The sequence below is a fragment of the Leuresthes tenuis genome, unplaced genomic scaffold (genome assembly GCF_036924035.1).
Source record: "Leuresthes tenuis unplaced genomic scaffold, fLeuTen1.0.hap1 SCAF_4, whole genome shotgun sequence".
Classification (NCBI taxonomy): domain Eukaryota; kingdom Metazoa; phylum Chordata; class Actinopteri; order Atheriniformes; family Atherinopsidae; genus Leuresthes; species Leuresthes tenuis.
Window position 1 is genome coordinate 22,863,998 of NW_027325358.1, and position 27,474 is coordinate 22,891,471.

The window sequence follows — 27,474 nt, forward strand, 5'->3', positions numbered from 1 at the left end:
CAGAAGTATCTCTGTTAAAGTATAGGTTGTCTCCGAAAAGTTACCAGAGGAATTCCTGGGGCGTGATTTGTTCGGTCGAGTGCTGGCTTCGCTCATCTTACTGAACACTCATCGTGTGTAACACAGCCGGGGCTCCGGAATTAACGCCTCTTTCGGCCGCGAGACTCGTTCGACGGAGAATTCAGCATCATTTTCACGGTCGGGAAGTTTAAAGACTGCCAAGCTTGTTAGAGGTAACGTAACGTTAGCTACTGTTTGCTAGCTAGCCAAGGGAGTTCATTCATTCACAATTTGGCTGGCTTTGGTCAGTCGGCGATGAGGAAGAGGAGGTAAAAAGAAAAATTAGCGGTCCCTTTAGTGTTTTTACCTTCCACTTCAAACAGTGAGCCCTCTTCGTCAGTCAGCTGCCGTGAACAAGCTGAAAGGTACTTGCGATAAAGGGCTCTTTTTTCTTCTCTGCCAGACGTGGCTGAGCTGCTATTAAAGGGCTCTTTCTCTTTCTGCCAGGCTGTAACGGTACGGCTGGTAACCCTCACCGTGGTGCCGATGCAGACTAATAGACTTTGAATGGTTCAGACAGTTATTGGCATTCTGAAATATACCCAGAAATGATTGAAATAAACAAAAAACCCCAAAGTGCACTTTGTGTGTCGCGGGATTGCTGTTAATTATCAATTTATTACAAGTTGATAGGCTTGTAAATTGATGCCTGACAACATCAGACATTGGTAGGAAGTCATAGAGCTGAAATGAGAAGTAATTTAATCTGTGAGACAGGCTGTAAAAAGAAAGTCTCCTCACTCTATTATCACTACTAATGATAAGGACAGTTGTTCTAGGACATTAAGCTACAAAGCAAAGATTGAGTCTGTGTATTTTTGAATTATGCTTGATGTTTTTCTATTGAGTCCTTGTTGAATATTTGTGTTTGCAGATGTTTCAGATTAAAAGGATCTGTTGCATTGGAGCTGGGTATGTTGGAGGCCCGACCTGCAGCGTGATCGCCCAAATGTGTCCAGAGATCACGGTGACTGTCGTGGACGTCAACGAGTCCCGGATCAAAGCCTGGAACTCTGATACTTTGCCCATTTATGAGGTAAACATATCAGTGTTATTACCAAAGAAAATGAAGAAAAAAAAAAAGGGACAAAGAGCTGTAGGTCACAGTTTATCAGGAGTAATAATGAGTTTCTTTCATACCTTTGACACCCACTTGTAAAACGCGCCTGTTTAGTTTACCAGACCAATCCTGGTTTGACTTGTGCATGTCTGGCCTTACGTGATAGCCACACCTCACAACTCAAGATGGTCGTCAGTCTCCTGAGTTACACTCGCCAGCAGTGTTGCGGTAGTGGGTGTAGCTAGGCAACCCATCCAGCTATTGTTATTTTACTTCTTCTCATGGGATAAATGAGGCATAAATTAGTTCCAGATTGTTTTGCAATGTCTCTACGTCAACCCCAACCATGAAGTATTACATCATGATGACTAGTGTTGGTCTTTGAGTGTTGACGCAGCCTCCCACTTCCTCTCGTTTCAGCCAGGACTGAAAGAGGTGGTTGAATCCTGCAGAGGGAGAAATCTGTTTTTTTCTACCGACATAGACTCAGCCATCAGGGACGCAGACCTTGTCTTTATCTCGGTGAGTAACACGCTTCACATCTCACACGTCAGCTTTTGTTTTGACTGCCGAATCCCACCTTTCTAACGTCCCCTCCTCCATAGGTGAACACTCCAACCAAGACCTACGGGATGGGGAAGGGCCGTGCGGCCGACCTGAAGTTCATCGAGGCGTGCGCTCGGCGGATCGTGGAGGTGTCTGACGGGTACAAGATTGTAACGGAGAAGAGCACGGTCCCTGTGAGAGCTGCTGAGAGCATCAGACGGATATTTGACGCCAACACCAAACCCAGCCTCAACCTGCATGTTTGTATTTTCACGTTTTAAAAGCTCTAATATATCTGGTTTGGTTTTCTTCCCTCCTTGTTTCTAAAAATAAAAAATGTGCTGCTGTTTTTTACAGGTGCTGTCCAACCCCGAGTTCCTTGCAGAGGGAACAGCGGTGCGGGATCTGAAGGAGCCCGACCGCGTTCTGATCGGCGGGGATGAGACGGCTGAAGGCCAGAGAGCCATCAGAGCGCTTTGTGCCGTGTATGAACACTGGGTCCCTAAAACACGGATCATCACCACCAACACGTGGTCCTCCGAGCTCTCTAAACTGGTGAGGTTCGGGCTGTGAAAAATATTGGTTTTCATAGTTGTATTTTCAGATAAGCTCCTGATGATTGTAACTACACATGGATCAATCATTCCGTTAACGAAACATCACTTCTATTTGAAACTGATTCTTTTATTAGTCCAACAGTCAGCTGAAAGTTTACTGTGGTGACATTTTCAGATGTCTCATTTGGCCAAACACACAGTTCAAATATGTAGATTTTTTTTCTTCAATAACAGTAAAAAAAAAACTCTTCTCACATTTGATTCACATGGAGACATTTGATTATTTAAAAAGCCCAGTTTAAAAAAAAAAAACGAAAAAAACCCCAGATTAATCAGTTATTGACAACTTTCAATTAAGATTCTTTTGATTGTGGCTTTTCGTATGAAAAATAACGAAACCAGTAAGTGAATTATAGAGTGTGTTTGTGTTTGCAGGCAGCCAATGCGTTCCTGGCACAGCGAATCAGCAGCATCAACAGCATCAGTGCTCTGTGTGAAGCCACCGGAGCTGATGTGGAGGAGGTGGCCAAAGCCATCGGCATGGACCAGCGAATCGGCAGCAAGTTCCTTAAAGCCAGCGTTGGTAAGAAGCGCCCCCATGATCCTCTCCATACAATCTAAAGTGGCTGTGGTGGGAATTATTGAGGGCGGGGGTTAAAGGCCCTCCTCTGTTAAAATACACAGATTTGTATTATCATGTGATTCTACACCAACCCAAACAAAGCTATTCATATCTGACTGCATCTCTACCGAGAGACTGAATGAATTTCATCGCAGTGTAACTGAGGTGAATGTTTTCTGACACCAGGTTTCGGTGGAAGCTGTTTCCAGAAAGATGTGCTCAATCTGGTGTATCTGTGCGAGGCCCTCAACCTGCCTGAGGTGGCTTCCTACTGGCAGCAGGTGAGAACGACACAGAACAGCACCTCGTTGGAGCACTGAGCTCCCTGTTTCACCTTCTTCTCACCTGCCGATTCTGCTCAGGTTATAGACATGAACGAGTACCAAAGGAAGCGCTTTGCCTGCAGGATCATTGACTGTCTCTTCAACACTGTTACCGGGAAAAAGATCGCTCTGCTGGGCTTTTCTTTCAAAAAGGACACCGGTGACACCAGGTAGGTCTCTTCAGTTTGGTCCTTTTCTTGTGTTTCTATTTCAAATGTTTATCATGAATAAAAAAACACACAGCATTTGCATTAAAAGCCACGAATACCCATAACAAACTGTCTAACCTTTATGCAAAACTTGCAGAGTCACCGCTGATCACTTCGCTCCACATGAACTCAGGCCAACGGCATATAAGCGTGAACCATGACCCTGTTAAGAGTTGACGGTTGTGTTTGTCTATTTCGCAACTACAGGGAGTCGTCCAGTATTTACATATCTAAGTATCTGATGGATGAGGGAGCCAAACTTTTCATCTATGACCCTAAAGTCCTTAAAGAGCAAATCATTCACGACCTCTCCCAGCCCCACATCTCTGAGGACAACCCAGAAAGAGGTGTGTATGCGTGTGTGTGAGTGAGTGGTGGTACAGGTACGTGCTCTTGCTCTTATTGTCAATCATTGACTTTGCCTTATAGCTGATTTCTTTTTCTTTTTTTTTTTTCTCTTACAAGTCATCATTCAAATGTGTTTGTGCTGAAAGGTGAAAGCACACAAGCATCACTCAGGTCTGAAGCAAAGGAAAGATGCCCGCATTGCATCCGGTCTGCAGATTAGGGAACGCTTTAACGTTTTAGGGATTAACGCTGATTTCATTTCTTGCCGTGTGTTTGATAAGAGGGTCAAAACCAGTCTCACACGTGCACGATAACTGCGGAGCCTGAGATTTAAAAAAAATGTATGAAACAATGGGCTTCCACATCCTCTGCCAGGCGTGACGCTGCTGCAGAAGTTTGAGGCACTTTTCAGGTTCGAGCCAAAAATACGTCAACAAAAAGACGAGGCTGCTAATCCAGCTCCCTGCAAGGGGGTAAAAAAAAAAATCCAACTTCTCCGTTAATTCCTCTTAACAGAATATTGAAACATTTGCTGATGAAGTGTCCCGTTTGCTGTCGGCTTTAGCCACTGAAATGTTGAAACAAGGGAAAAGAACCAGAAGTAATTGAAGTACATGTATAAAATGTAAAAGTCAGCAGCTGTTTGTTCAGTACTTTGATCGTTAATATTTAAAACAATTTCTCAGTTACCTTTGGGAAAATGCGGCTTCATTCATAATTAAGAAAAATAAAGTTCCTCGTGCTCCAGCACAGTGTGGACTGTGATGATTTTTACTTCCTCAGATGAACTGCAGGGTTGAATTGCCCAGTTGTGGGTTTTTAAAAGGCTCCTTTTAAGCTCAGTAAACCATTAAATCCAATAGATTATTCACCAGCATGGAAAACACGCTGTGGCAGGGCAGCCTGACATTCTGTGAAACGCTCATTAGCTGCTGAGTTGTTGTGATTCACACCTGAACGTTAGTAAAAGAATTTAAGGGCTTTCTTTTGGATGTCAACCGATGAACTCCAGAGCGAGACAGTTCACTCACTTACTCTGACTTTTTTGCTCGTTTTCAGTGTCCGACCTGGTGACTGTAACTTCAGACCCCTATGAGGCCTGCCAGAGTGCACATGCGTTGGTCATCTGCACCGAGTGGGACATGTTTAAGGTCCCAGTCACCTTGCTCCATCTCACAATTCATTTCTTCTTGAAAGAAAGTGTGAACTTTAATTTTACACTCATCTCTCTCCGATGCCGCCACAGGAACTGGACTATGAGAAGATCTACAAGAAGATGCTGAAGCCGGCCTTCATATTTGACGGTCGCAGAGTTCTGGACCACCTCCACCCTCAACTCCAGTGCATCGGCTTCCAGGTGAGCAGGGAAATCAAAACACACTCTTCTCATCGAGTCTAAACGTATGGAACACAGAAAGCTTGACCGCCTTTCTTTGGCTGCAGATCGAGACCATCGGGAAAAAAGTGACGTCCACACGAATCCCCTACACCCCAGCAGCTGTTGGCACTCGCATCACTGGCAGTGAACCTCCCACCAAGAAGGCAAAAGTTTAAAGCCGATTGCTCCCCCACATGACATGGAATGCATTCCTCTCTCAGCCTTTTGATTTCAGCAGCAGAGGGGATGGACCTGCCTCTCTGTTGGTACACACACGATGATCAGAGAAGCCGAACCCTGCGACTAGCTGCTCCCCGCAGTGGGAAGAAAGTCGGGAGTTGGTGGAACCCCGAATCAAGTATTACATAAACGTTTTTGTTTTGTTTTTAAAGTAAGATTTGTGATAAACCATTCCAGATGCACCGTTAACTTTTTACATTACATGCTGCGTAACTTTTAGCCAAGATTTCAGATACACATCTGCTGTAAAGAAACACTCTCAGTGGAGCTATTTTCTTACATCGTTTGTTATATGATCAAATAATGCTCTATCTTAGCAGAATTTTATAATTTTCTTTTAAGAAAAAATGTTTTTATAAATCATCTTACTGTATGTTAATCAGTGTCTTTTGTATCAGACCGTTTACCTGAAGGGCCAATGCAATAAAATGTGATGTGCGTCCTTAAATCGTGTCACTCGTGTCCTTCAAAGTGATGTCAAAAAAACGCCAAGTACAGACTGAAGACTTTTATTTCTGTAGATACAAATATACACTTTGGGATAATACATCCGTCTTGTCCGGGTGTTAAATTGAACTTTTCCAACAGAAAACCACCACTTCAGAGATATCACAAGTAGCCGTGCCGAAGTAGAAGTTCTTCTTTCGAGACCCTTGCATCTTTTTTTTCTTTTTTTTGGCCGACTTCTGGCATGAAAGACTCTTTCAAAGGAGAGGGTTCAACGGACTCCTTGAAACAAATAGCTTTGTTATTTGTATCGTGCATAACTTCCCCTCTCAGTCACACAAGACTTCTCTCAAAAAGAAGAAAAACAACTCTCGCTTCATTAAATCACGAGTGAAGCGGCAGACATCAAAGCACTCAAACAGAAGTCCTTTGAGCTCAGAAGCTTTCTACCTGAAATCCAGCTGGGGGAGGTTGGAGGTGGTGGAGATTGTGATTTATGAGCCCCTGAGGAGCACGGATTTAAGGACTGCAGCTTCTGCTCGCTCTAGGTCGTATTGGGTCTACATACAGAGCATCTGCAGGTCTCACTGTAAAACTGTAAGTGTTCCTCCTGGAGGACGCCCCGCTGTGCCGTCACAGGACGGCTGTAGAACACAAATGTAAATGGTCTCCATGTCGCCTTCGCACCCTTATCAAATACTTCCCACCCTTAGTTTTTATACTGCACGATATCTTAGAATTTACTAGATTAAGTTAGGTGTGTTTCCTGCACTACGGTGAAAACGATGGGTTACTGGAACTGTGAACAGTGTCACAGCAGCTTCTATGAGCCTCTCACTCTGCTATTGTGACTTCTGCTTTTCTCTTCTTCAGTAGATTCTTCAAGAAGAACTCGCCTGTAAAGAAAACAAGAGCAAGGGATGAGTCCTGATCCCTTTCTGTTTTCTGTAATCATACTTACCAAAAGGACACCGGCACAAATTTAACTAAGCAAATGATCTGGGGGTTGCTTCAGTTGATTAGGTCCAGGTTCAGCTGTGTCACGTGGCCAAAAAAATCAGGTCGGTCGGCAACCCGAATACACCAGTTTTCCATCGAGAGACTTTTTTTTTTTAAAATTCCCTGATGGCGAGGGGATTAACTGGTCTCAGACTGTGAAAGTGGTTAAAGGAACACGAGTATGTCAGAGAAGACTTAAATCGCGGTTCGACTCTCCCATCATCAATACAAGATATGGGAGAAAGATCAGTGCACCTCTGCACACAAATAAATGTTGTGACATTTCATAGGCTCGTCCTAAAGATGCCAAGGCGTAATGTAATCAAAGTTAAAGGTGGTCCGACAAAATCTAAGCATGTGCCATCTTCTTTTTCTTTCTTTCTTTCTTTCTTTCTTTTGGCAAGGCAGTGCCGTTACACTTAGCCAAAGAAACCTGCAGCTCGTAAATATGTATATATTTTCATTACTCGTCTCCTGTTATGTCAGATAAACGGAGTGACTTTATTCAGACTCTTTAATCACTACTCATTTCTTGAATCTATGAACTAAATTCCTAATCGAATAGTTAGCTACAGCCATTTGTAAAGCAGCTGGTTTCTGCCACAATACTGGAAGCATTGAAAAATGACAAAAAATAACGTAGGGTCATTCAAAGTTGCAGAGACATGTTCATCACCTCTTCAGACTTGACTTTTAATTGTATCTCATCTAAACATACTTTGTGGAAAGACAGTCCTTATAAAAGCAGATCTAGTCCTTTATGTTGACTTTCTCCATGCACGCTATTGAATTCTCCTTGATTTTGTGCTCGTACATATTCACTTTTGAAATTGGGACTAGTTATGGCTCAAGGCTTTATGATTTGAGTCTCAGCTCACTTTCCAAACTCTAACTGTTCAAAAATCTAAACAATATGGTTTGTCTATTATAGAATAAGAAATACGCAGAGCAAGATGGAGACTGCTCACCTGCTTTGTAGGAAGATCGGACCAGAGGCCCGCTGGCCGTGTAGACAAAACCCATTTCATTTCCGACTTTCTCCCAGTGAGCAAACCTTTCAGGAGTGACGTATTCCTCCACCTAAACCCAAACAAACATCGTCTTAAAGTCCATCTATTTGCCAAACAACGACAATTTGGCAGGCTGGACTATTTTAGTCGTAAATGGGTAAACAGAGCGGTGACTTACCTTTAGGTGGCGTTTAGTGGGTTGCATGTACTGGCCAAGAGTTAGACAGTCCACTTCTGCCTCTCGCAGCTCTGTCACATCAACGCAGGAATGATGTCAGAAAGTAATGATGTAAACTCGAGTGTGTGTGTGTGTGTGTGACTGCAGTGTGTACACACCGGTCAGAGTGTCGATTATCTGTTGGTCGGTCTCTCCAAGTCCCAGCATGATGGAAGTCTTGGTGAGCACGTCGGGCTGGACCTTCTTGGCGTGCTTTAGGACACTCAGGGATTGGTCGAAGTTTGCTCTGGGGTCACGTACGTGCCTGCAAACAGACGGCAGACATCACAAGTAACTGAAATACTTAAAAGAAGGAAGAGGAAACAATGAGAGATGTCTCTTTCGCCACCTGCTGTCAGACTGGGGAGTTGATGAAGTCACGGTATTAAAACCTTCCCATAGAAACTGAAATTGGTAGCACTGAGGATTTGAATGAGCAGGTAAAATCAAGAGGAAAAAAACGTGAAGTCTGTTTACCGTTGCAGCTCACGCACTGTCTCCACATTGTGGGCGTACACATCTAAACCCGACAGGGCGATCTTCTCCACAGCCTCCAGGTCACCACGGAAATCAGGGGTCAGACATTCAACCAGGATCTGAGGGTTTCTGCATGAAAATGATAAGAGCACTTACTTTGTTTGCTCTGCACATGTCATGAAACGGTCACCTGACAAGTCCAGGTTAAACGTTTTACCTTTCCTTCAGGTTAGAAACAGTCATGGCAAAGTGCGACGCCCCTCCATCGGCAATATCTGTGCATAAAAAAATACCATTAGGACAGAATAATGTTGGCTAATACTCTGACAGCCGGTTTACAGTAAATAAGTGAAATCTGAGGATATTTAATACTTTATTGCAAATATTCAAACAACTTTTGAACGTCAAAAAACGTAAAACAATATGATGAACATGTGATTTTTAAAAAAAAAAACTTTTGTCAAAGCTAATTCATCAATCATACGTCTCTTACTGTGGGACCTTTTCTGAGTAATGAGGATAAATGAGTGTGACGGAACTGAATGACAGAAGATATCACTCTCAGGAATGTCTCCAAAACCCCGGTTTGTCTGGATTCATTTGATGTATAAAGACAGAATATCAAACTTTCCTTACAGGTTGGTGTGAAGGTGCACTACTTCAGATTGAGAACAGAAAGCTTTACCATCTCTGTCGACCGAGGTCAGAACCACGTAGTCCAGTCCCCAGGCAGCGATAGCCTTGGCCGTGTTATACGGCTCGTCTGGATCCAGAGGCGGGGGCCGACGGGCCGTCTTTACCGAGCAGAACCTGCACCCGCGGGTGCAAGTATCTCCCATCAGCTACATGCAGAGAGAGAAGAACAGCATCTTATGGGCGTGGCGCTGGATGTTGATTCGTTCTCACAGATAAACATCATCAGACGTTCTCTTGTTACAGGGAACTGACGCAGCAGCACCAAGTACAGCTTTAATAAGTGAATGGGAAGGGAATTTACATATCTGTGAAACTTAGACGTGCTTCATGACCATTTCTTCTGTTACTGGAAATAAATGTACAATCTGGCAAAGACCTACCATGATGGTGGCTGTTGCTGTGGCGTACTCTCCTCCCCCCCAGCATTCCCCGATGTTTGGACATCTGGCCTCCTCACACACCTGAGAAAAAAGACAGAGACAACAACTGACGCACAACATTTTCAGCTCTCCTCTCTGAAGAACAAGTTCATTACTGTGAATGTTGACAAAGAGTAAACTAAAAGCCTTACATCTTATAGCGCAAAAACAACAAAACTGCTATCTTTACTCAAAAGGCAAATCACAGTGTTGATTTCTGGAGTGTTTTTCTGTGCTGGTTTTTGCTGCTGGATGGACTTCAACGGGCAACTCTGGCAACTTTTTTGCAATCTGTCATGATGCGTAACCACGGCGACGGGAAAGTTGTCAACCTGCTGGAGCAGCTAATTGAGCTTTTGAAAGCCTAAGTAAAGCCTGGAATGAGACCCCGAATCAATAGGAGTTGAAGAAGAGGCATCTAGGATATGGAGCAGGAACAATGTGGACAAGGAGGAAGTTTAAGTTTAAGCCATTTCTTCCCTGGATTATTACGGGAGGTTTGAGATCTCTGGCAGATAAAATGAACAAGCTTGGAACCCAGATTAGGACACATTAATTCAAGAGAATGAGCATCTCTGCACTCCAGATGTTGAGCTGTTATGTTTCTGTCCATGATGTCTATGGATAGAGTTTCACCCGCGTTAGCCGCCAGTCGTGTGTGTGACATTGTGCGCTAAGTTGTCGCCAAGCAACAAAAACACCCAAACCCATTGATGGCGATCTCTAAAAATTTCTATCATACCTTCCTCTCTGCAACACTTCAACTTTATACCATACCTTGTTTACCATATAATTCAATATTTTATTTTGTTATCTATCTATCTATCTATTGATCATGGCAGGTCATTAATAATAATTCATACTGCAGCAATATCAAGTCCCATTGGGGACTGAACTGAGTCGAAATCGGATGAACCTTTCAAAAAGTCACATTTGACAAATTTCAACACCAATAGTTACATCCCAAGCATTCACTTCATGGATTACTTGAAAAGTCTCAGGCATACAGACACTCACTGTGTGCAAGTTCAGGTCTCTCAGTGTGTTCTTCAGCTTGTTGTAGTTCTTTCCAATGGGGATCTCAGTCTTCAGCCAAGGAGGAAGCCTCAGCCTAAACAACAGCAGTGATATACTGAGTGTACATTTCACAGAATCTCAGTGGCATTTTCTTTCCTGAGATCTTGCTTATTCAAATAAATCAATCAATCACACTCTGGCACCCCATGGCAGCTGCCTCGGAAGTGCCATTGCCACGATTTGAGCTTTCTTTCTCCCCAAAATTACTTTATTACCCAAAAGTACAAATGATGTAGTTATGGAGTAAATCATTTACATATATAACTTAGTTAAAACACGTGTATTAATCGCAGTGTGCATCTTGTTCCTTACACTGACAGGTTAATTATTTAGATGTGGCTATAGCTGATTAACTTAAACTGACTCGGGCATAGATTAGGTCTGTGCTACAGCAAGGACATCGTGATAAATCAAGGGTTTGTCTGCAAACTGAGAGCTCAGACTGACTCAGCAAGGCAGTGTCAGACAAGGTTTATCTGACAGGGTCTTTGAACACCACTGATAACACACCAACTTCTCCCTGACGGAACTGAAAACCCCTGCTTTGTGCTCCCCACTTGTCAGAACGGGAGTACCTCTCTCCCTTCTGTCTCTTCAGGCTTCCTCTGTATTCTTCCCACTTGCTTTTCTCCGATAGTTCCCCTGAAATAAAGTCCTGGAGATCAGGCCCGTCTTCGCCCAGAGGCTCCTTCTTCCTGTCAGCTCGGTCTGGAGAGGATTTGGCCGCAGTTGTCAGACTGCTCGCGTAAACCTGCAGAATAAACAGCGGCGATTAAATAAGCTGTTTTTGAAACATGCGATTGCTTGACACGATTTTCACGAGTCCACGTACTGGAAAACACAATGTGAACATCTGTTACAATCTGTTAGTGTCGCCACAGCTGAGTTGCAAAACATAGAACAACGCAGGCCCGTGACCCGGCTTCGTAACTGAAAGGTAGCCGTTAATGGACTAAGCACACGGTCAAAGTGTATTAGTTATTTGAGCAGGGAGGTGAAATACTCACATGTGGAATGGACCTGGGACTTAGCCATAGGTGGTTTGTGGAGAAACGACCCGCCACACAGCAACTCTGTTTAAGCAACGCCATGACTTTGGCTAGCAGACGGCTGTCATTGGCAACGAACATCGGCGTGCAGCTGCTTTGGTCTGGTGCTGCATTCACGTCTTAACGGCAGAGCAGCGACGGCAGGGAATATTGGGTTTCTTCAGTTTTAGGCTTTGGTAGAAAGGCTTATTAAACTAGTTAGTATTCAAAGTTTATTCTATATAGTCTATTCTAAATTCATTCTAACAATGATATGTCTTTGTTGACGTTTTCCCTCCAGATTCAGCAGACATAATTGCTAATTATACGATTTAACTGAAACGCACCAGAAAATTCATACAAAATGTTAAAGTGACACGTTTGAACTACTTAATCTCGCGCGTTTATGAATTGATCACGTTTTGCAATTAAAATAAACAGCGATGTTTACATAATCTCCAAATCAAAAACCACATATATTAGATAAGTTCAACGATCGTCACATAATGTCTGATGACGGCACGTACGTACTCTACAATTGCGTCGTGACGTCTGTCGTTCTTCCTTTCCTCTGCTACCGGCGAGGTGAGGATAGCTCGAAAATTGTGACAAGAATTTCATCTACCTTAATCTGCGTTGATTAAACATACTTTTCGTTCAGTTTTGAATAACCAGACGTGGATTACATTCTACTCCACGTTATATATTATATTTTACCTTTTTATTTCGTTTGTGTTGAGATATACCAGTAGATATTCAACAGATTGCAGGTCTGAGGCCTGACGCTCAATTTATGCTAATGGCCGCATCCGATTGAACAGTGTTACATTTAAAGACTGTGTCGGTCTTGCGTTAGTGTGATAATAACGTTGATGTCGATTTTAGCTACTCTTTTGTATAATAAACTCGAGATGCATTGTAAGGTAACACCGGTGTATCAGCCTGTTAGCATTGCCATTAACGTTAGTTCAATACAGTGTGGCTTCACTCCCATTCGTTGCTCAAAGTCACATTTTCGCTCACTGTATTATTACACTGGCCTTAAAATCTTCATAAATGGACAAAATATAACCCCATATACCTAAATGGTGTAAGACACTAAGTCTTTTGGAGAGCTGTTTGTTGGTATTTAGTAATTGTAACGCAGGATAATGATGTTGATGCACCGAAGTCACACATGTTGTCTCTTTACAGAATGAAGACCATTCTCAGCAGCCAGACTGTCGACCTACCCGACAATGGTAAGAAACTTTATTTTCTATGGCCATAATCTCAGACTGTTGGTTTAAATTCGCGTGGAGTGGTTCCTCACGTGTTTTTTTTTTTTTTTGTATTTCCCTTCCTCTCTGCTGTGCGGCGTCGGTAGTCGAGGTGAGGTTAAAGGGGCGAACGGTGATCGTTAAGGGGCCCCGTGGCAAGCTCACCAGGGAGTTCAACCACATCAACCTGGAGCTCAGCCTGCTTGGCAAGAAACAGAAGAAGGTAAGGATGAGTGATAATGCTCTGGAAAGCTCAGTTATTTAATAGCGCTGACTATGGTGAGGCCGAAATGGACTAAAAAGATGCCTGGAACCATATTAGTTAGAGCTTCTCAAAACACTGGGATAAGGTGGCTGTAACTTGATTTGTCCCTGCATATATACTTATATGAGCTTCTGCACTCCACTGATACTCTGAAAACTTTTTTCATCTTTTTGTACAAACCATCCGGCGTAAGTGTCCCATTAAGACTGCTCTCGGTTACACATCTGTCTGTAAACTGAACGAAAACCAGCCCCTGAAGACTGCGAAATCAGCAGCTTGATTAGTAGAATCCTTTAAAACTTGTGTTGAAGTCAGTGTAACAAGTAGTTTGAGATTTTCTGTTGTCGTGTTGAGCTGCTTTAATAGGAACAAATCTAAAACCCTGTACTTGGATGAAGCAGAGTACACCAAATTATCATTCTGTCAAAGGTTCTCGAGTGTGGAGTTATTTGGACCCATAACAAATTCCGATTTGTCTTGAATAAACTGTATAGTTGGCCACCTCATCTAATCAATGTTTTGAATATGGTTGACGTTTATAAGAAAGTAACAGAGTGTTCGTAACTATTTGCCAGTGATTTTTGACCAAAAGGAAACCTTGGACACCTGTACAGTTTTATGGTAATCAGAGTAAGTGCTGTCTTCCTTAGCTTCGTGTGGATAAATGGTGGGGAAACAGGAAGGAGCTGGCCACGGTCCGCACCATCTGCAGCCACGTCCAGAACATGATCAAGGGTGTCACGCTGGTAAGACTTGATCTTTGTTTAATGAGTGAAGCTGAGTGAAACGGTGTCACGCTGCTCTCTGGCCAGCCTTTATGGCAGGGTTAGCAGATTTCCGAGCTGTGATTTCTCTTGTGTGGCTGTGCAGACTGATGCCGCCTTTGTTGTTGTAGAACAATGTGTTCCGTTTGCTTCATCAGTTTAGCTCAGTCCTCCTCACGCTTGTGTCTGACTGCAGGGTTTCCGGTACAAAATGCGCTCTGTGTACGCCCATTTCCCCATCAACGTGGTCATTCAGGAGACTGGAACTCTGGTGGAGATCAGGAACTTCCTTGGAGAGAAGTACATCCGCCGTGTCAGAATGAGGGCGGGTGAGTCTGCTACACATCAGCAAGTAGTTGTAGCTGTCAAAGTGACAAGTGTATTTTAAAAAAAAAAAAGCCAACGTTGCTGATCTTTACTTATTTTTACTTCAAAGTACACTGATACAATTGGTCACTAAGTAAGCAAGAAGCTGCTGATGCCTCTTCCTGTTTAAGAATTAGGGGGGAAAGAAACATGGGGGGGCAGTGATAGAACTGGATTTCACCACTTAACCAGTTTGTGAAAGTGAAGTTGGAGAGTGCAGCAGCATCTGCTGATTTAATTTCAGTTCACCTTTAAGCTTGTATCTCCATCGTTCCCCTTCCTCCCTCCGACTGATTGAACTCCTCAGCTGGTCTTTTGGAGGAAGGAGGCAGTTGGATCCCCAAAGCCCTGTTAGACAGCAGCACTGCATGAAGGTTTCAAGATGCTGGCTGATACTGGTCAGCATGAAATCCTCTGTCCTCGACCTGCTGTGATGGATGCAGAAATGTCAAGAGGCCGAGACAGCAGTAGACACCAGGAATTATGCTCTCCGCTTTGGTTATTGTGTGATCAAATGGTGACGTCCACACAGTACCGTAACCGTAACTGCTTATTTTCTAAACACAAAGATGCTCTGCTACACTGCAGGAAGTACGGTGTGCTTACACGAATGTAACTGTTTCAACGGGCATTTCACTTTATGCCTGTTGTTTGGATTTTTTATTTTTTTTTGTAATGTTTACAATAGCTGTACCTTCTTATGTGGTATAGAAGCCTGCAGAGACAAACCAGCTCGCACATTCTTCTAGTTTTTCATACATGCATCTCATGGAGCTTGTGACACAGGTTACAAAAATCCCAGCACGCCAGCTGTTTGGAAGTACATTTTTGACACATGACTCTCCAACAATGACCATAGACGTAATGTTTGTAGACTTTGTGCTAAAGTACCCAGGACTGTGTGGGAGTCAGGAGGCCAGTGACCATCCAGCTGCACCTGACATTAGCAGTGAGGGACCAGGCAGAAGAGACCTTAGGCGTAATGTGTCCTGGGCTCAGCAAACCATCGGCTGGTTGATCTCAGAGCTTAATATCATGTTGGAGTGTTTTTGTTTTTCAGTGCATCCACATTGAATTATGAAGAATGAAACCAGTTGACACTCAGTGGGTTTACATGATGAGATTAACTCGATTATAGCTATAGTTGGGCTATGCTCCTTATCCGCATGTAACCACACTGACTGGTTGTGTGACATCCCCTGCTGCTGGCCTGTCGATGCCGCTCATATACATAAATGTGCATTTATTGTGAAAGACCTGTTTTTTTTATACAGTAAAGAGACTGATGAAGTCTTTGTTGGTGCCCGATTAGATCAGAGTTTTTCAGATGATTTGGTGAATCATCTGAACTTTAAGGTGGTAAACTTAATGTAAATGCTGGCCTCCTGTTTTGAACAAGCTCGTCTCCTTTTTGCACTAAATGCTCTTCCCTACTTGGGAAATCAAAATGTGAATCGCTAATGTGGTCTGACCATTAAATAGTTTTCAGATGGTTATGTTTTTTTTTTTTTTAAATGTTAATGTTCATTAGAGTAACTTGAGTTTGGAGCAGATTTCCACTTAATACAAAAGCTCATTATCAGAAAGTCCATGTGATGGTTGCTCTGCTGTTAAGGGACTGAGGTACAAATAGATGGGACTGTTTGAATTAGTCGTCTTAGAAAGGCTTCATTTTCTTCAGAAGGGCAGAAGGAAATGTAATAAAGGGACTACATTAGTATATTACTGTGGTGCGATCTGAGCACACTCTCCTACATGTTAAAATGTCTTGCATCTACATTGTATAAAGTCACATAGTAAAGCACAGTGTTCTGTCCCTCTGCTCTCAGGTGTCATGTGTTCCGTCTCAGCTGCCCAGAAAGACGAGTTGGTCCTGGAGGGCAATGATATTGAGCTGGTGTCAAACTCAGGTATGTTTGTCCATCTTTTTCTCCGCAGCTTTTGACTTATAAGTTGAACCCAACCATTCTGCATCCCTGCTTGGACATTTTAAACAGTTAGTTGAGATAAAGCAGGTTGTGACGGTTGTTTTGTTTGCAGAACTCCTGTCACATGGTTTAAACCTTGACATTATGTGTAACATAACTTCTCATTCTGTCAAACAAAACATGTATGAAACATCACAAGTTGTATATTTTTGTTTGTAGTTTTTATGAAATAACATGACTTTGTTTCTTTCCTCCCTAAAAAATGTTCATGTAAGATCTGCTCATATTTGTATTACTTCTGTTACAGATTAGTTTAAGTGAAGTTTGGTTAGTTTCTTTTGGTAGTGCCAACAGAACAGCTTTGTGACGTGCTGCTTATCACCCCAACTCTTCTGTTCCAGCCGCTCTGATCCAACAGGCCACCACAGTCAAAAATAAGGATATCCGAAAGTTCTTGGACGGCATTTACGTGTCTGAGAAGGGAACAGTAGTGGAACCAGAGCAGTAAAAGTTACATCTGCACTTGTTAGAGGTTAGATGATGCCGTCGAAGCCGCCTGCGTGTCCTCCGGTGGGGGGGGGGTCTGTCTCCTCCACTTCTGCTTTGTTTTTCTTGCATCGTCTGTCCTGGGTGCCTTCTTTTCACTGCTTTCTGTTTAGAGATGTTTTCTTCTTATGTTTCACACTGGTTGATCTAAAACATTTGATTTGGTAGAGCATTTTATTTTGACATTCTATTTTCACAGGTCAAACTTGAGCTTTAACCTGAAAAAGGAAACAAATCTCACATCTTAACTGAAGTGCTCGCTTATCTACAGAAAAGACTAAAAAGCAGATATGCTGTAGCAGAACTCAACTTTGACACGTTCATAGGCCAAATGTTTGAGCACATCAGAATAATTTTAGTGAATGATTCATGACACCGGTTCAGTCCAACTGCAGAACAAGACTTACCTGTTGCTCTGCCTTGTGTTGGCTTCTGACTGCATGGTCTTTCTTTTCAATGTAACTTCAGTTTTTCTCTGAACACCTGCCCGAACAGCTTCACTCCTAACATTGTTTTATCCTTTTTGACTTAAAGAATCTCTTATTTCACGCTTGCCATCAGGCCCGGTAGCTGAGCATGTTGTGGTAACAGCCTCCGTGTTGCATGACATTCAGTCTTGGTCCTCACACTCTGCTCTCTTTTTCCCTGCAGCGGCATTGATCCAACAGGCCACCACCGTCAGGAAGAAGGACATCAGGAAGTTCCTGGATGGCATCTATGTCAGTGAGAAGACCACAGTGGTGGAGCAGGAGACTGAATAAAACTTCACATGTCCTGTAATGACCAATAAAGCAAATCTTTTTCCCAGTTACCAGGTCTCTGTTTCCATACTGTCACCTGTCCTGGGCTGCATGTAAGAATAGACGTAGGTTTGTAAAAGCACAACGCACTCAAGAGTTATTGATCAGTGGGTCAGTTTACATACTGGTGTAAACCTAATTTTTAGTGATGGTAAGGTAGGTAGAAAAAATGGAAATGTAGATCTAGATGCCGCACCAGGAACAGCCATTGAAACGCTTTACAAAGTAACTCAAGGTGGTAATGAAAGAGCTGATAAAGGAATACGTCGGAGAAAGAGTTGCTGTGTCCTAAGAACTCACCGAATGCTACTTGATCTGATGATGTGCTACAGACTGGATGGGCTTCCATACAACCTAAGTCACATAAGATGGTCCTTAAAAGTTCATCTATTCAACTTGCCAGATTTTGTGTATCACTTCATTAGTTTCCTCTCACAACAAATGAGACAAAAGAGCAAGTTTTACATTCATTGAGTTTAAATGTTCTCTGTGACCATAAAAGAGCAGGTTTTGTTATGTCACAGACACATTTTTGGTGTCCAGCTGCAACAACTATGATGTGGAAACACTGACTTAACTGTGAAGTGTGGGGCTTCTCAATGATGAGAAATTATGAAATTAAAAAAAGCATATTCCCTGAGATTCTGCAGTTCATAACAACAGATAAATGTCCATTTTCTTATTTTGATGTGCAAATTCTGTTTATAGATTTATAATCCCTGCAAATGTCAGACGTTTTAATGCTTTAAAAAGGTCACCTGTTTCTGTGCTGAATGCATCTGCAGATGCCTGTCAGATCTGATTTGATTCGTCTGTTTCATATGATGGAGTTATTCAGTTATTCTCAAATTTTGCTTTTAGTAATATAGTAATTGGTATGTCTGATTTAGCTTCGGCTAGTTTTATTAAACTCTTATGAGTTTTGCTAACATCTGTTTTGCTGCTGTCTTTGAAAATTAGATGTTCGAATCTCAGCCATAATTCTTTAATTTCTGCCTGATATTGGTCGTCCTTCGGTGTTCATTTGTTCCAAAAAGGAACAGAAGACCCTTTTATACATTTATATTTTTTAACACACATTTTCTCTCTTGACAATCGGCATTATACCGTTACATGTTTCTGTTTGGTACCAGCTTCTACAGATAAAATTATACTCAAATCAAAATTATTAACCTGATGATGCAAATAAAGATTAAAGAAGTACAACTTTAAACACCGATAAAGGAAATTAATACATTAAAAAAATGGGGCACTTTTTAACGAGTTTATACTTTTTGTCGTTTTAATAAAAGGGAAAAAAGAAAATAAAGAGGATGACGCACTGACGTACGCTGACCATCTACGGTTGCGTCATCTCCTGGCGACCGAACAGAAATCTCTTCGCGCCAAGCAGTTGGAGGATTTTCTTACTTCTCTGATAACAAACCTTCGACAGCACTGCCAGAAAACGCGTTAAAAATGGTACGTTGCCCTTTTAAAAAAAAAAACCGTTTTGTTCGTTAAGACGAGAAACTGCACATCAAACAAAGTGGTTGAATAAACAGGAAAACAAGCGCGCTGTCTTGTTAAACAAGCTCGCAGGTGTTGAAACGTACTGCGAGTGTTAGCTGCAGCTAAAGAGGATCAACTTGTGCTGTCAAGTAAACGAGAGACACATTATATTTTTAACGGCTCACACGTGTCTGCTAGCTTTGTTGGAAAAAAATGCTCAGTGAAAACTTCGGACTGTAAAAGCATCTGTTTGCATGGAGTTTGTGGAGGGACGCGCAGTGACTCAATCTGTACCCCCAGAGAACATCTACCCTATAATTCTCTTGCTTTTGCATGTTTGTGTGCACAGGATATCAGGCGGTTCTTTGCACCGACATCAGCAAAGCCTGCGGTGCAGAAACCTGCCCCAAATGGAAACCTCAAAGACGAGGAGAAGAAGAAGAAAAAAAAGTCTGAAAAGTCCTCAGATGAGGAAGTGAAAAAGAAAAAGACCACCAAGGCAAGCAGATGTTATCTTCTGTCTTCCCAGTTGTAATGTGTCCTCCTTTCCTCCTCTTATTTGCTTTGACTTATGCTCCTCAGGTCAAAAGCTCTAAGGCAGAGGAGCCACGCAAGGACAGTGAAAAAAAACGAAAGAAGCATGCAGTCATAGTATCAGGTAAGACACATTTAAATTAAAAACATACATTTTAATTCCCTCCCCATTCGGTCCATTTCCCCTGTGCAGTGACACAGTCCGTTATTGTCACCTCAGCGGTCTTCAACGCATGTTCTTGTGTTTTGTGCTCTTCAGACTCGGAGGAAGAGGAGCCGGTGATGAAGTCAAAGAAATCCTCCAAAGACAAAGCAGCGACCAGTAAAGCGGAGCCGGCTCCTAAAAAGGATCCCGTGCATTATGTCTCGGAAACAGGTTATCATCCCAAAGCACCGTTTCACTTGTTCCTATCTCACTAACGCTGAGGAGGGAAAAAACAAACATATCATCATATACACCAAATGTGTTTTTGATTGAGAAAGGTGTTTTTCTCTTCTGCCTGTAGACTCAGACAGTGACAATTTTCAGTCCTTGAAAAAGGGCTCCAAACCCAAACAGAACGGCAATGCAAAAAGCACAGAACCAAATGCACAAAGTTGTCGTCCAGGAGCCAACGGCGGGGCGAAGTGTCCCGTCGAGCCATCCTCCAGCCAAGGGAAAACTGGGCTGAAGAGCCCTCCTGCGCCTGCCACCCCGAAGTCAGCTCCGCCTCCTCAGCCCAAGCAAACTCCCACCTCGGTGTTGGACTACTTCGGCAGCGGGACCATTCATCGCTCAGACAAGAAGCTGGTGGCAAGCACAAAACGGAAGGCTGTGAGTGCTGATCAGTTCAGTCTTGCTGTCGCTTCTCCCCTCCTCTGGCTGTCTTGAATGTTATCATGAAATATTTTTGTTTCATCCAATCAACTCTCTTTTCAAATGAGGGTCCTTTTACAACAGATAACTTTTATTAAAAGAAAAAACTCTGTTTCTCAGCCCTCTCAAGACACCGATGACCTGATAAGTGATGAAGAAATCGCCCGACAGCTGCAGATGGAAGAGGACATGGAGGTATGGCGACCGACGTCCGCTGGTCAATTTTGCACGTAGATGGAGATGAAGCGAGTTCGCAGGCGGTCGGTTTTTAGACTGACAGAAAGTTCTGTTTACATTCAGTGGTTGCCACGGGCGACGATGAAGTTAAACGCTCGTCCTTCCTCAAAGACGGTTTTTATTTATGGTTTAACACTTCAGCTGTTTCCACCCCCTAAAATCTTATATGCTTAATCATTTTCCTTCATGTTATGTTTTTATAACAAACGAGCATCCCTTTGCAGTTGCTTTCACATGTTATAATACCCAGGAGGTGGGTAGACTTCTGTTCATCGACCTTGTAGCATTTCTTCCACCTGACCAGCAGAAAGCTCATCAGTCTGACAGTTTTGGCCAAACCGAGTCCCCTTCCTGTGCGCAGCAGTGTTTAGAAGTAGAGTTCTTTGCAGCTAACTGCCACTTATTCCCGCCAGCACCATTTGTATTTCACAGTAACAATTTCTTTCTGCCCTTTTAAATCCTTAATTAAAATATAATGCGAATACTTCCACAGTGTGAAGTGTGTCAACACTGGCATCCTGCTAGCAGAGTTGCACGTTAGCAGTGAAGCGATCATTAGCAGAAAAGGAAATGGCCAATTTTAACCTGCAAATTCTGATTCAATACATTTTGCCTTTTTTCGATCTGTGTTCACTCAGCTGGAGAAACAAGTCCATGAGGACGAGGAGTTTGCCAGAACGCTGGCCATGCTGGACACGGAGCCGCAGGCCAAGAAGGTAGAGAGCAGTGAGAAATTCACTTTTCATGCTACACCTTTCCATGTGCATACAATTATCTACATGTCCTCACACAGGCTCGCAAAAGCTCTGATGAAAAGCAAGACCTAACCACGACTCCAAAAAGGAGCAGCATGGGCACTGCAGCAGGCAGCTCGCGCAGCCTGTCGATGACGTCTGAGGATGTGATTAGTCCGTCCCCCAAAAAGAGCCCCGCAACAGTCAAAACCAGTTCCAAGCTTGCCTCGATGAAGAAAAAGGATGAGGGACCAAAAAGTAAAACGCCCACTTCACCCACAAAAGTTAAAATCTCTCCCAAGAAGGAGCCCATTGCTTCGTCAATCTCAGACAAAAAATTCACACCCAAAACTGGAACCACACCTACAGCAGTGAAAACATCTCCGAAGAAACCTGAGGTGAGTCACAGCGACTCCTGCTGGACATCATCCACCAATAAATACTTCAGGGGTTAACATGACACAAAAAAAGAAAAAAAACAGCTCGACGTTCTACTTTGCTTCTTAACCAGAGCACAAGTACGAGTCCTGATGACGCAGAGAAGAAGAAGGGCAACTCTGCAGCTTTCAGGAACTTCCTCAACAGGGACGGACCCCGAGCTCTGGGCTCCAAGGAAATCCCAAAGGTGTGTCATGCTGTCCATCAGCTGCATCTGTGGAAATAACAGTTAATAAACGTAGCTCCAAGTATGGAGACATTATTCTACCATATACACTGTTTATACCATAGGGAAATCATTTCATATTTACAATATCTGATTTAATAGCCAAATATCACCAGCCACGTGGAGGACAAGTCTTATTTGATTTCTTCTTACGTTGAAGTGTTGCTAAAAATGAGTTGGCAAAAAACAACTGGAGGCAGCTATTTAGTCAAAAAAGCGACGGTAGAAATGACATTTTTCTCTGGTAAATATTCTGTTTACATGCCGTCAGGACCCTGACTTTATACTTCTGTTTTTCCAGGGAGCAGAGAACTGTTTGGAGGGCTGCGTCTTTGTGCTGACGGGAGTCCTGGAGTCAATGGAGCGGGATGATGCCAAATCTCTTATTGAGCGCTATGGAGGCAAGGTGACGGGCAACGTCAGCAAGAAGACCAGCTACCTGGTGCAGGGCCGAGACAGCGGAGTTTCAAAGCTCGACAAGGTGACCCATCTGTCAACTTCTGGGGTGGGAGGCGGAATGTACAGCTAAATAAAAGCATGTTATTGGACACAGATGCAGAATCCACTACACTGATGCATTAAAATACCGATTAAAACTGTCAAATCATAGTTTTTTTTTTTTAAAGACGGGCAAAAAAAATTGCATGAAATTAATGCAGAATTTCCCCTTTCCTGTCTTTTTCTTTTTTCCTCATTGTACGGTATCAGTCCTCCAAATACACAATGTTTTGAAACAGTTCAGTTTTACACCCCCATGTGTCTCGCACTGCTCAGGCGGAGAGTTTTGGCACCAACATTCTGGATGAAGACGGCCTGTTGGAGCTGATCAGGACCAAACCAGGGAAGAAGTCAAAGTATGAGATTGCCGCAGAAGCCGAGGTCAGTTCTCATGTCTCCTCCTCGTTTCGTGTGCTGAAACACTGGTTTGCATTTGCCAGGAAATTTGAAGCTTTTTAAGTGATAAATCTGACCTGTCTTGCCCTCGGTTATATTAGCAGTTCAAAAACAGGCACGTTTTCTTCTACTCTCATCAATTAGAGCAAAGCTTCCAAGACCAGGACTCCTCCCAGCCAGACATCAAAGAGCACCCCCAAAGCTCAGAAGGTCTCTCCCTCCAAAGGTAATTCCAGGTCCCCTCAAACGCCGAGTCCGTCGAAAACCGGCCAGACTCGGAGCCGCGGTTCAAAGGCCAGTGATGGTAGCACCCCGTCTGGGAGAGGCTCTGGTCCAATGGCCCGGAGGGAGCTGGGCCTTTCCTCCTCCGCTTCCTCCTCTTCATCAGCCCAGAGACCTTCCCCTTCAGGGGAGGGCGCCAGTCTGCTGTGGGTGGACAAGTACCGTCCACAATCTCTGAAGACTGTGATCGGCCAGCAGGGGGATCAGAGCTGTGCCAACAAGCTGCTGCGCTGGCTGCAGAACTGGCACAAACACCACGGCAGCGGCAGCGGCAGCAAGCCAGCAGGTAGTAGAAAACTGAGCTCATTTTATTCCATTGAATTTTATGTGCTTTAAGAATAAATCTGTTTTAAACTGTGTTTTTTTTTTTTACCAAATGACAGCAAGGTTTGGGAAATTTGGAGGAGGGAAAGATGATGGATCGGGATACAAAGCGGCTCTGCTCTCTGGACCTCCGGGGGTGGGGAAGACCACCACAGCTGCACTGGTCTGCGAGGTCAGACGCAAAACCCCAGCTGCGATTACACTCTGGTTGTACTTGGTGTGTATTCGGCACCCTTCGTTTTGTTAAACGTGTTTAAACGTTTGGGCTTGCAGGAGCTGGACTTCAGCTATGTGGAGATGAACGCCAGCTGCACTCGCAGCAAAAACAGTCTGAAGGAAGTCGTTTCCGAGTCGCTAAACAACACCAGTATTGAGAACTTCTACAAAGGTGAGTCCTTCTTTAACCTTTGTTTCTGTCCTCTAATCGTGTCGGATGCACCGAAGCTAAAAAGATGTGATGCGAGTGAACAAATGAAAACACACTGTTTGCTGTGTATTTCTCTTCTTTTAGAGAATCAGCATTCTGTTAATCTAGAGGTGAAACTGCCATCAGCTGCTTCTCTCTTGGTGTTGTAGGTACGTCTCAGACGGTGAGCAGCAAGCACGTCCTCATCATGGATGAGGTTGATGGCATGGCCGGTAACGAGGACCGCGGAGGAATCCAGGTTAGCAAAGACGTTTCTCTTCCGTTCAGAAAACATCTTCAGATTTGATTTGGCTGTTTTGAGGACTGCTTAGGAAGTTGAAAGCTAACATTAGCTCCTGTGGTTATTGGAGGTCTTTATCATATTTCCGTGGTGGCTAACCTCTGTCCTTGTGCTTCCTGTAGGAGATGATAGGCCTGATAAAAGGTTCAAAGATTCCCATCATCTGCATGTGTAACGATCGGAACCACCAAAAGATCAGGTCGTTGGCCAACTACTGTTTTGATCTGCGCTTCCAGAGACCGCGAGTGGAGCAGATCAAGGTGCAAACCCTCCCTCCCTCCATTCAACAGATCCTAGTCTGTACAGGAAAGGAAAGTTTAAAAAAAAAAAAAATAAAATCTTCTTTTCTTTTGAACTTTTCAGGCAGCCATGATGTCCATAGCCTACAAGGAGGGAATCAAGATCCCGCCCCCAGCTCTTAACGAAATGATCTTGGCCTCTAATCAGGACGTCCGACAGGTAAAGAAGTCAAAGCATCAAATGTTTTGAGTGAGTTTGAGATGTTCTCCCCTTCACATTCCTGGCTTTTGTTGCTCCAGGTGATTCACAACCTGAGCATGTGGTCAGCCAAAGACAAGGTGATGACGTACGACCAGTGCAAGTCTGACGCAGCCCGCGCCCGCAAGGACATGAAGCTGGGGCCGTTTGACGTGTGCAGGAAGGTGTTCGCCTCAGGGGAGGAAACGTCCCACATGAGCCTCATCGACAAGTCGGACCTCTTTTTCCACGACTACTCGCTGGCGCCGCTGTTCGTCCAAGAAAACTACCTGAACGTTCGTCCAGCTGCTGCTAGGTGAGACACGCTGGCGCCTCGGCCCCGTGAAGCTCAGAACGGTCGCCGCGGCTGTCAAACTGTTCTTTTAACGGCTCTGTTCTGTCCTGGTTCTCCCAGTGGTGATCTGAAGTCCCACCTGGTGCTGCTCAGTAAGACGGCGGACTCCATCTCAGACGGGGATCTGGTGGACAGACAGATCCGCTCAAGGCAAAACTGGTCACTGCTGCCTACTCAGGTAACCCGTAGCAACAGGAAAGCTTACACTTTATTTAACGCTTGCTCATTCTCACTCTGAGAGCGACCTCGAGCGCATTCACAATCTGTTCACAGCCCGACTAAAGATGCTTATTTATGCAGTAATCAAAAACGCACACGCTCATGTGTGGGAATAACAGAGGTTCATATGAGTGTGTGTGTGTGTGTTCATAGGCCATCTATGCCAGTGTGCTACCAGGTGAGCTCATGAGAGGCTACATGACTCATTTCCCACTCTTCCCAAGCTGGCTCGGAAAGAACTCCTCCACCAATAAACACTCTCGCATCGTACAGGAGCTGGCCTCTCACATGAGTTTAAAGTGAGGTTCTTTTTTTATTTTTTTTAATTCTTTGCACTTTATTAAACACAAACTCCTATTTTGATATTTCTTTTGGATGTGCTGTGTTCCTGCAGGACGTTGAGCAGCAGACAGGCGGTGAACCTGGACTACCTGTACTACCTGCGGCAGGCGCTCCTGAGTCCACTTCAGAAGCACGGAGCGGAGGGCGCCAGTCAAGCCGTTCAGCTGCTGGATGACTATCAACTCATCAAGGAGGACGTGGACAGCATCATGGAGATTAGTGCCTGGGGAGGACAGCCCGACCCCTACTCCAAACTCGACTCCAAGGTAAGCTCGAGGAAGAGTTTTAGTGGCTGCGAGGGGGCGGAGGTGACATTTAATACCTTCAATCTGACACTTCTGCCTCCGGCTTCCTTCTAGGTGAAGGCAGCTTTCACACGGGCGTACAACAAAGAAGTTCACCTGACGCCGTACTCCCTGCAAGTCGTGAAGAAGGGCCGCCGCGGCGGTGGGGGCGAATCAGAGTTGGGAGGGGAAGACGTGGATCTGAACGGTCAGGAGTCTGAGGACGAAGGAGAGGGGCTCAAAACTGATGCTATGATCAAAGTAAGTGCTTTCAACATGTGAAATACTGTGGCAACATCTTCTTTTCTTTTTTCTTTTTTTTTTAAACTTTCTGTTGATGAATCCTGTTCCTCCCTGCAGCAGAAGAAGACCAAAACCACTAAAGACTCAAATAAGGAGAAGAAGGAAGGTTCTGACAAGGGCAAGGGCAAAGGCAAGGGGAAAGGCAAGGCTAAGAAATGACTCGGAACTGGAGAAGGAACTTTCTGCTCTGGCCTGTCTCCACAAACTAACATTATTCCCCGCACTTATGTCAGTCCAGAAATTAGCATCGGAAAGTAGTGAGACTGGTCCTCCACACAGCAGGGAACTCATCTGTCCTTTACGGTTGATTTCAACGCACTTCTGAGAATGCTCTTTTCCTGTTTATTTTTTTTTTTAAACTTCTGGTGTCTCCATACTGAACAAATGATGCATATTATCTGCTCATTATCATGTCTGTGCACGTCTGTAGTTCCACGTCTCGTCGGGAGTAACGCGCATTTCTCCAGTCGTTAGTTTGGAGTCGAGCTGTCGAGGATGTAAATAATGTAACCCTGACAAAGAAAAAGACTGTTACCTTTTTGCTACAAGAACAAAACGGAAATTTTCTTTGCTGTTGTGCTACCGTCAGTATCATTTTTCATGTAAATTTCAATTTTGTAATAGAGAAATATGCTGCTCATGAGTGCTGGTGTTTTTATTTCCAAACGCAAAGATGCTCCCAGTTTAACAGAGCCTTGTGTTAATGGTTTCAGGAGGTATCGCACTTCTTAAATGTGTCGATTCCTCAGAAAACCATTTAAAAATAAATAAATCTATTCCTGCACAAGACAGTTTGTGCTAGAAAATCTAAATAATACTCTGTGTGAAGATTTCAATAATGATGTCAAATGCATCACGGTGTTGGCACCTTAAAACGCTCGAGCTGCTCCTTTAACGAACATTACTTCTGTTCGAAGTTGGAGATTTCACCGTCCACTCACTACATTGCAATGAACAACGTCTCCATCTGTAGACTGTGCCCACAAACTTCTCGTAAAACCTCCACTTTCCTCCTGTTCACCGCAGCGTGGACAACGCTCTACCTCCTGCCTTTTTATGGTAATCAAAAAGAAATATTCAGCAAAGTGAAACAGTTAACTCACTTCTGTAGCTTTAAGGTGACTGAACGG

At 43.7% G+C, this 27,474-nt stretch overlaps 4 protein-coding genes across 4 annotated transcripts; 3 read left to right on the top strand and 1 right to left on the bottom strand.

The window, feature by feature from the left end:
• ugdh (UDP-glucose 6-dehydrogenase) lies at positions 1 to 5,791 on the top strand. Its single transcript, XM_072383270.1, has 12 exons — positions 1 to 233; positions 935 to 1,096; positions 1,541 to 1,642; positions 1,726 to 1,926; positions 2,024 to 2,221; positions 2,659 to 2,806; positions 3,032 to 3,126; positions 3,208 to 3,338; positions 3,585 to 3,724; positions 4,785 to 4,876; positions 4,972 to 5,082; positions 5,169 to 5,791. Exons 2-12 carry the CDS (start codon positions 935 to 937, stop codon positions 5,277 to 5,279), a joined length of 1,491 nt encoding a protein of 496 aa, XP_072239371.1. The 5' UTR covers positions 1 to 233; the 3' UTR covers positions 5,280 to 5,791.
• A 45-nt stretch (positions 5,792 to 5,836) lies between these two features.
• On the bottom strand, positions 5,837 to 11,831 carry lias (lipoic acid synthetase). Its single transcript, XM_072383271.1, has 11 exons — positions 11,693 to 11,831; positions 11,261 to 11,436; positions 10,626 to 10,719; positions 9,570 to 9,650; positions 9,179 to 9,335; positions 8,711 to 8,768; positions 8,494 to 8,622; positions 8,136 to 8,281; positions 7,978 to 8,048; positions 7,758 to 7,869; positions 5,837 to 6,686 (listed from the first exon to the last, which is right to left on the bottom strand). Exons 1-11 carry the CDS (start codon positions 11,813 to 11,815, stop codon positions 6,625 to 6,627), a joined length of 1,209 nt encoding a protein of 402 aa, XP_072239372.1. The 5' UTR covers positions 11,816 to 11,831; the 3' UTR covers positions 5,837 to 6,624.
• Positions 11,832 to 12,843: 1,012 nt separating this feature from the next.
• Positions 12,844 to 17,652, top strand: rpl9 (ribosomal protein L9). The gene is made up of 7 exons (XM_072383265.1): positions 12,844 to 12,954; positions 13,080 to 13,195; positions 13,888 to 13,983; positions 14,198 to 14,330; positions 16,197 to 16,277; positions 16,697 to 16,827; positions 17,493 to 17,652. Exons 1-6 carry the CDS (start codon positions 12,891 to 12,893, stop codon positions 16,801 to 16,803), a joined length of 597 nt encoding a protein of 198 aa, XP_072239366.1. The 5' UTR covers positions 12,844 to 12,890; the 3' UTR covers positions 16,804 to 16,827; positions 17,493 to 17,652.
• A 1,328-nt stretch (positions 17,653 to 18,980) lies between these two features.
• rfc1 (replication factor C (activator 1) 1) lies at positions 18,981 to 26,982 on the top strand. The gene is made up of 23 exons (XM_072383266.1): positions 18,981 to 19,102; positions 19,482 to 19,631; positions 19,715 to 19,790; positions 19,926 to 20,042; positions 20,173 to 20,480; positions 20,643 to 20,717; positions 21,398 to 21,475; positions 21,553 to 21,891; positions 22,005 to 22,118; positions 22,459 to 22,638; positions 22,932 to 23,036; positions 23,196 to 23,619; positions 23,717 to 23,829; positions 23,931 to 24,045; positions 24,234 to 24,322; positions 24,487 to 24,624; positions 24,728 to 24,823; positions 24,904 to 25,157; positions 25,257 to 25,374; positions 25,569 to 25,714; positions 25,810 to 26,023; positions 26,117 to 26,302; positions 26,402 to 26,982. Exons 1-23 carry the CDS (start codon positions 19,100 to 19,102, stop codon positions 26,501 to 26,503), a joined length of 3,540 nt encoding a protein of 1,179 aa, XP_072239367.1. The 5' UTR covers positions 18,981 to 19,099; the 3' UTR covers positions 26,504 to 26,982.
• The last annotated feature ends 492 nt before the right edge of the window (positions 26,983 to 27,474 follow it).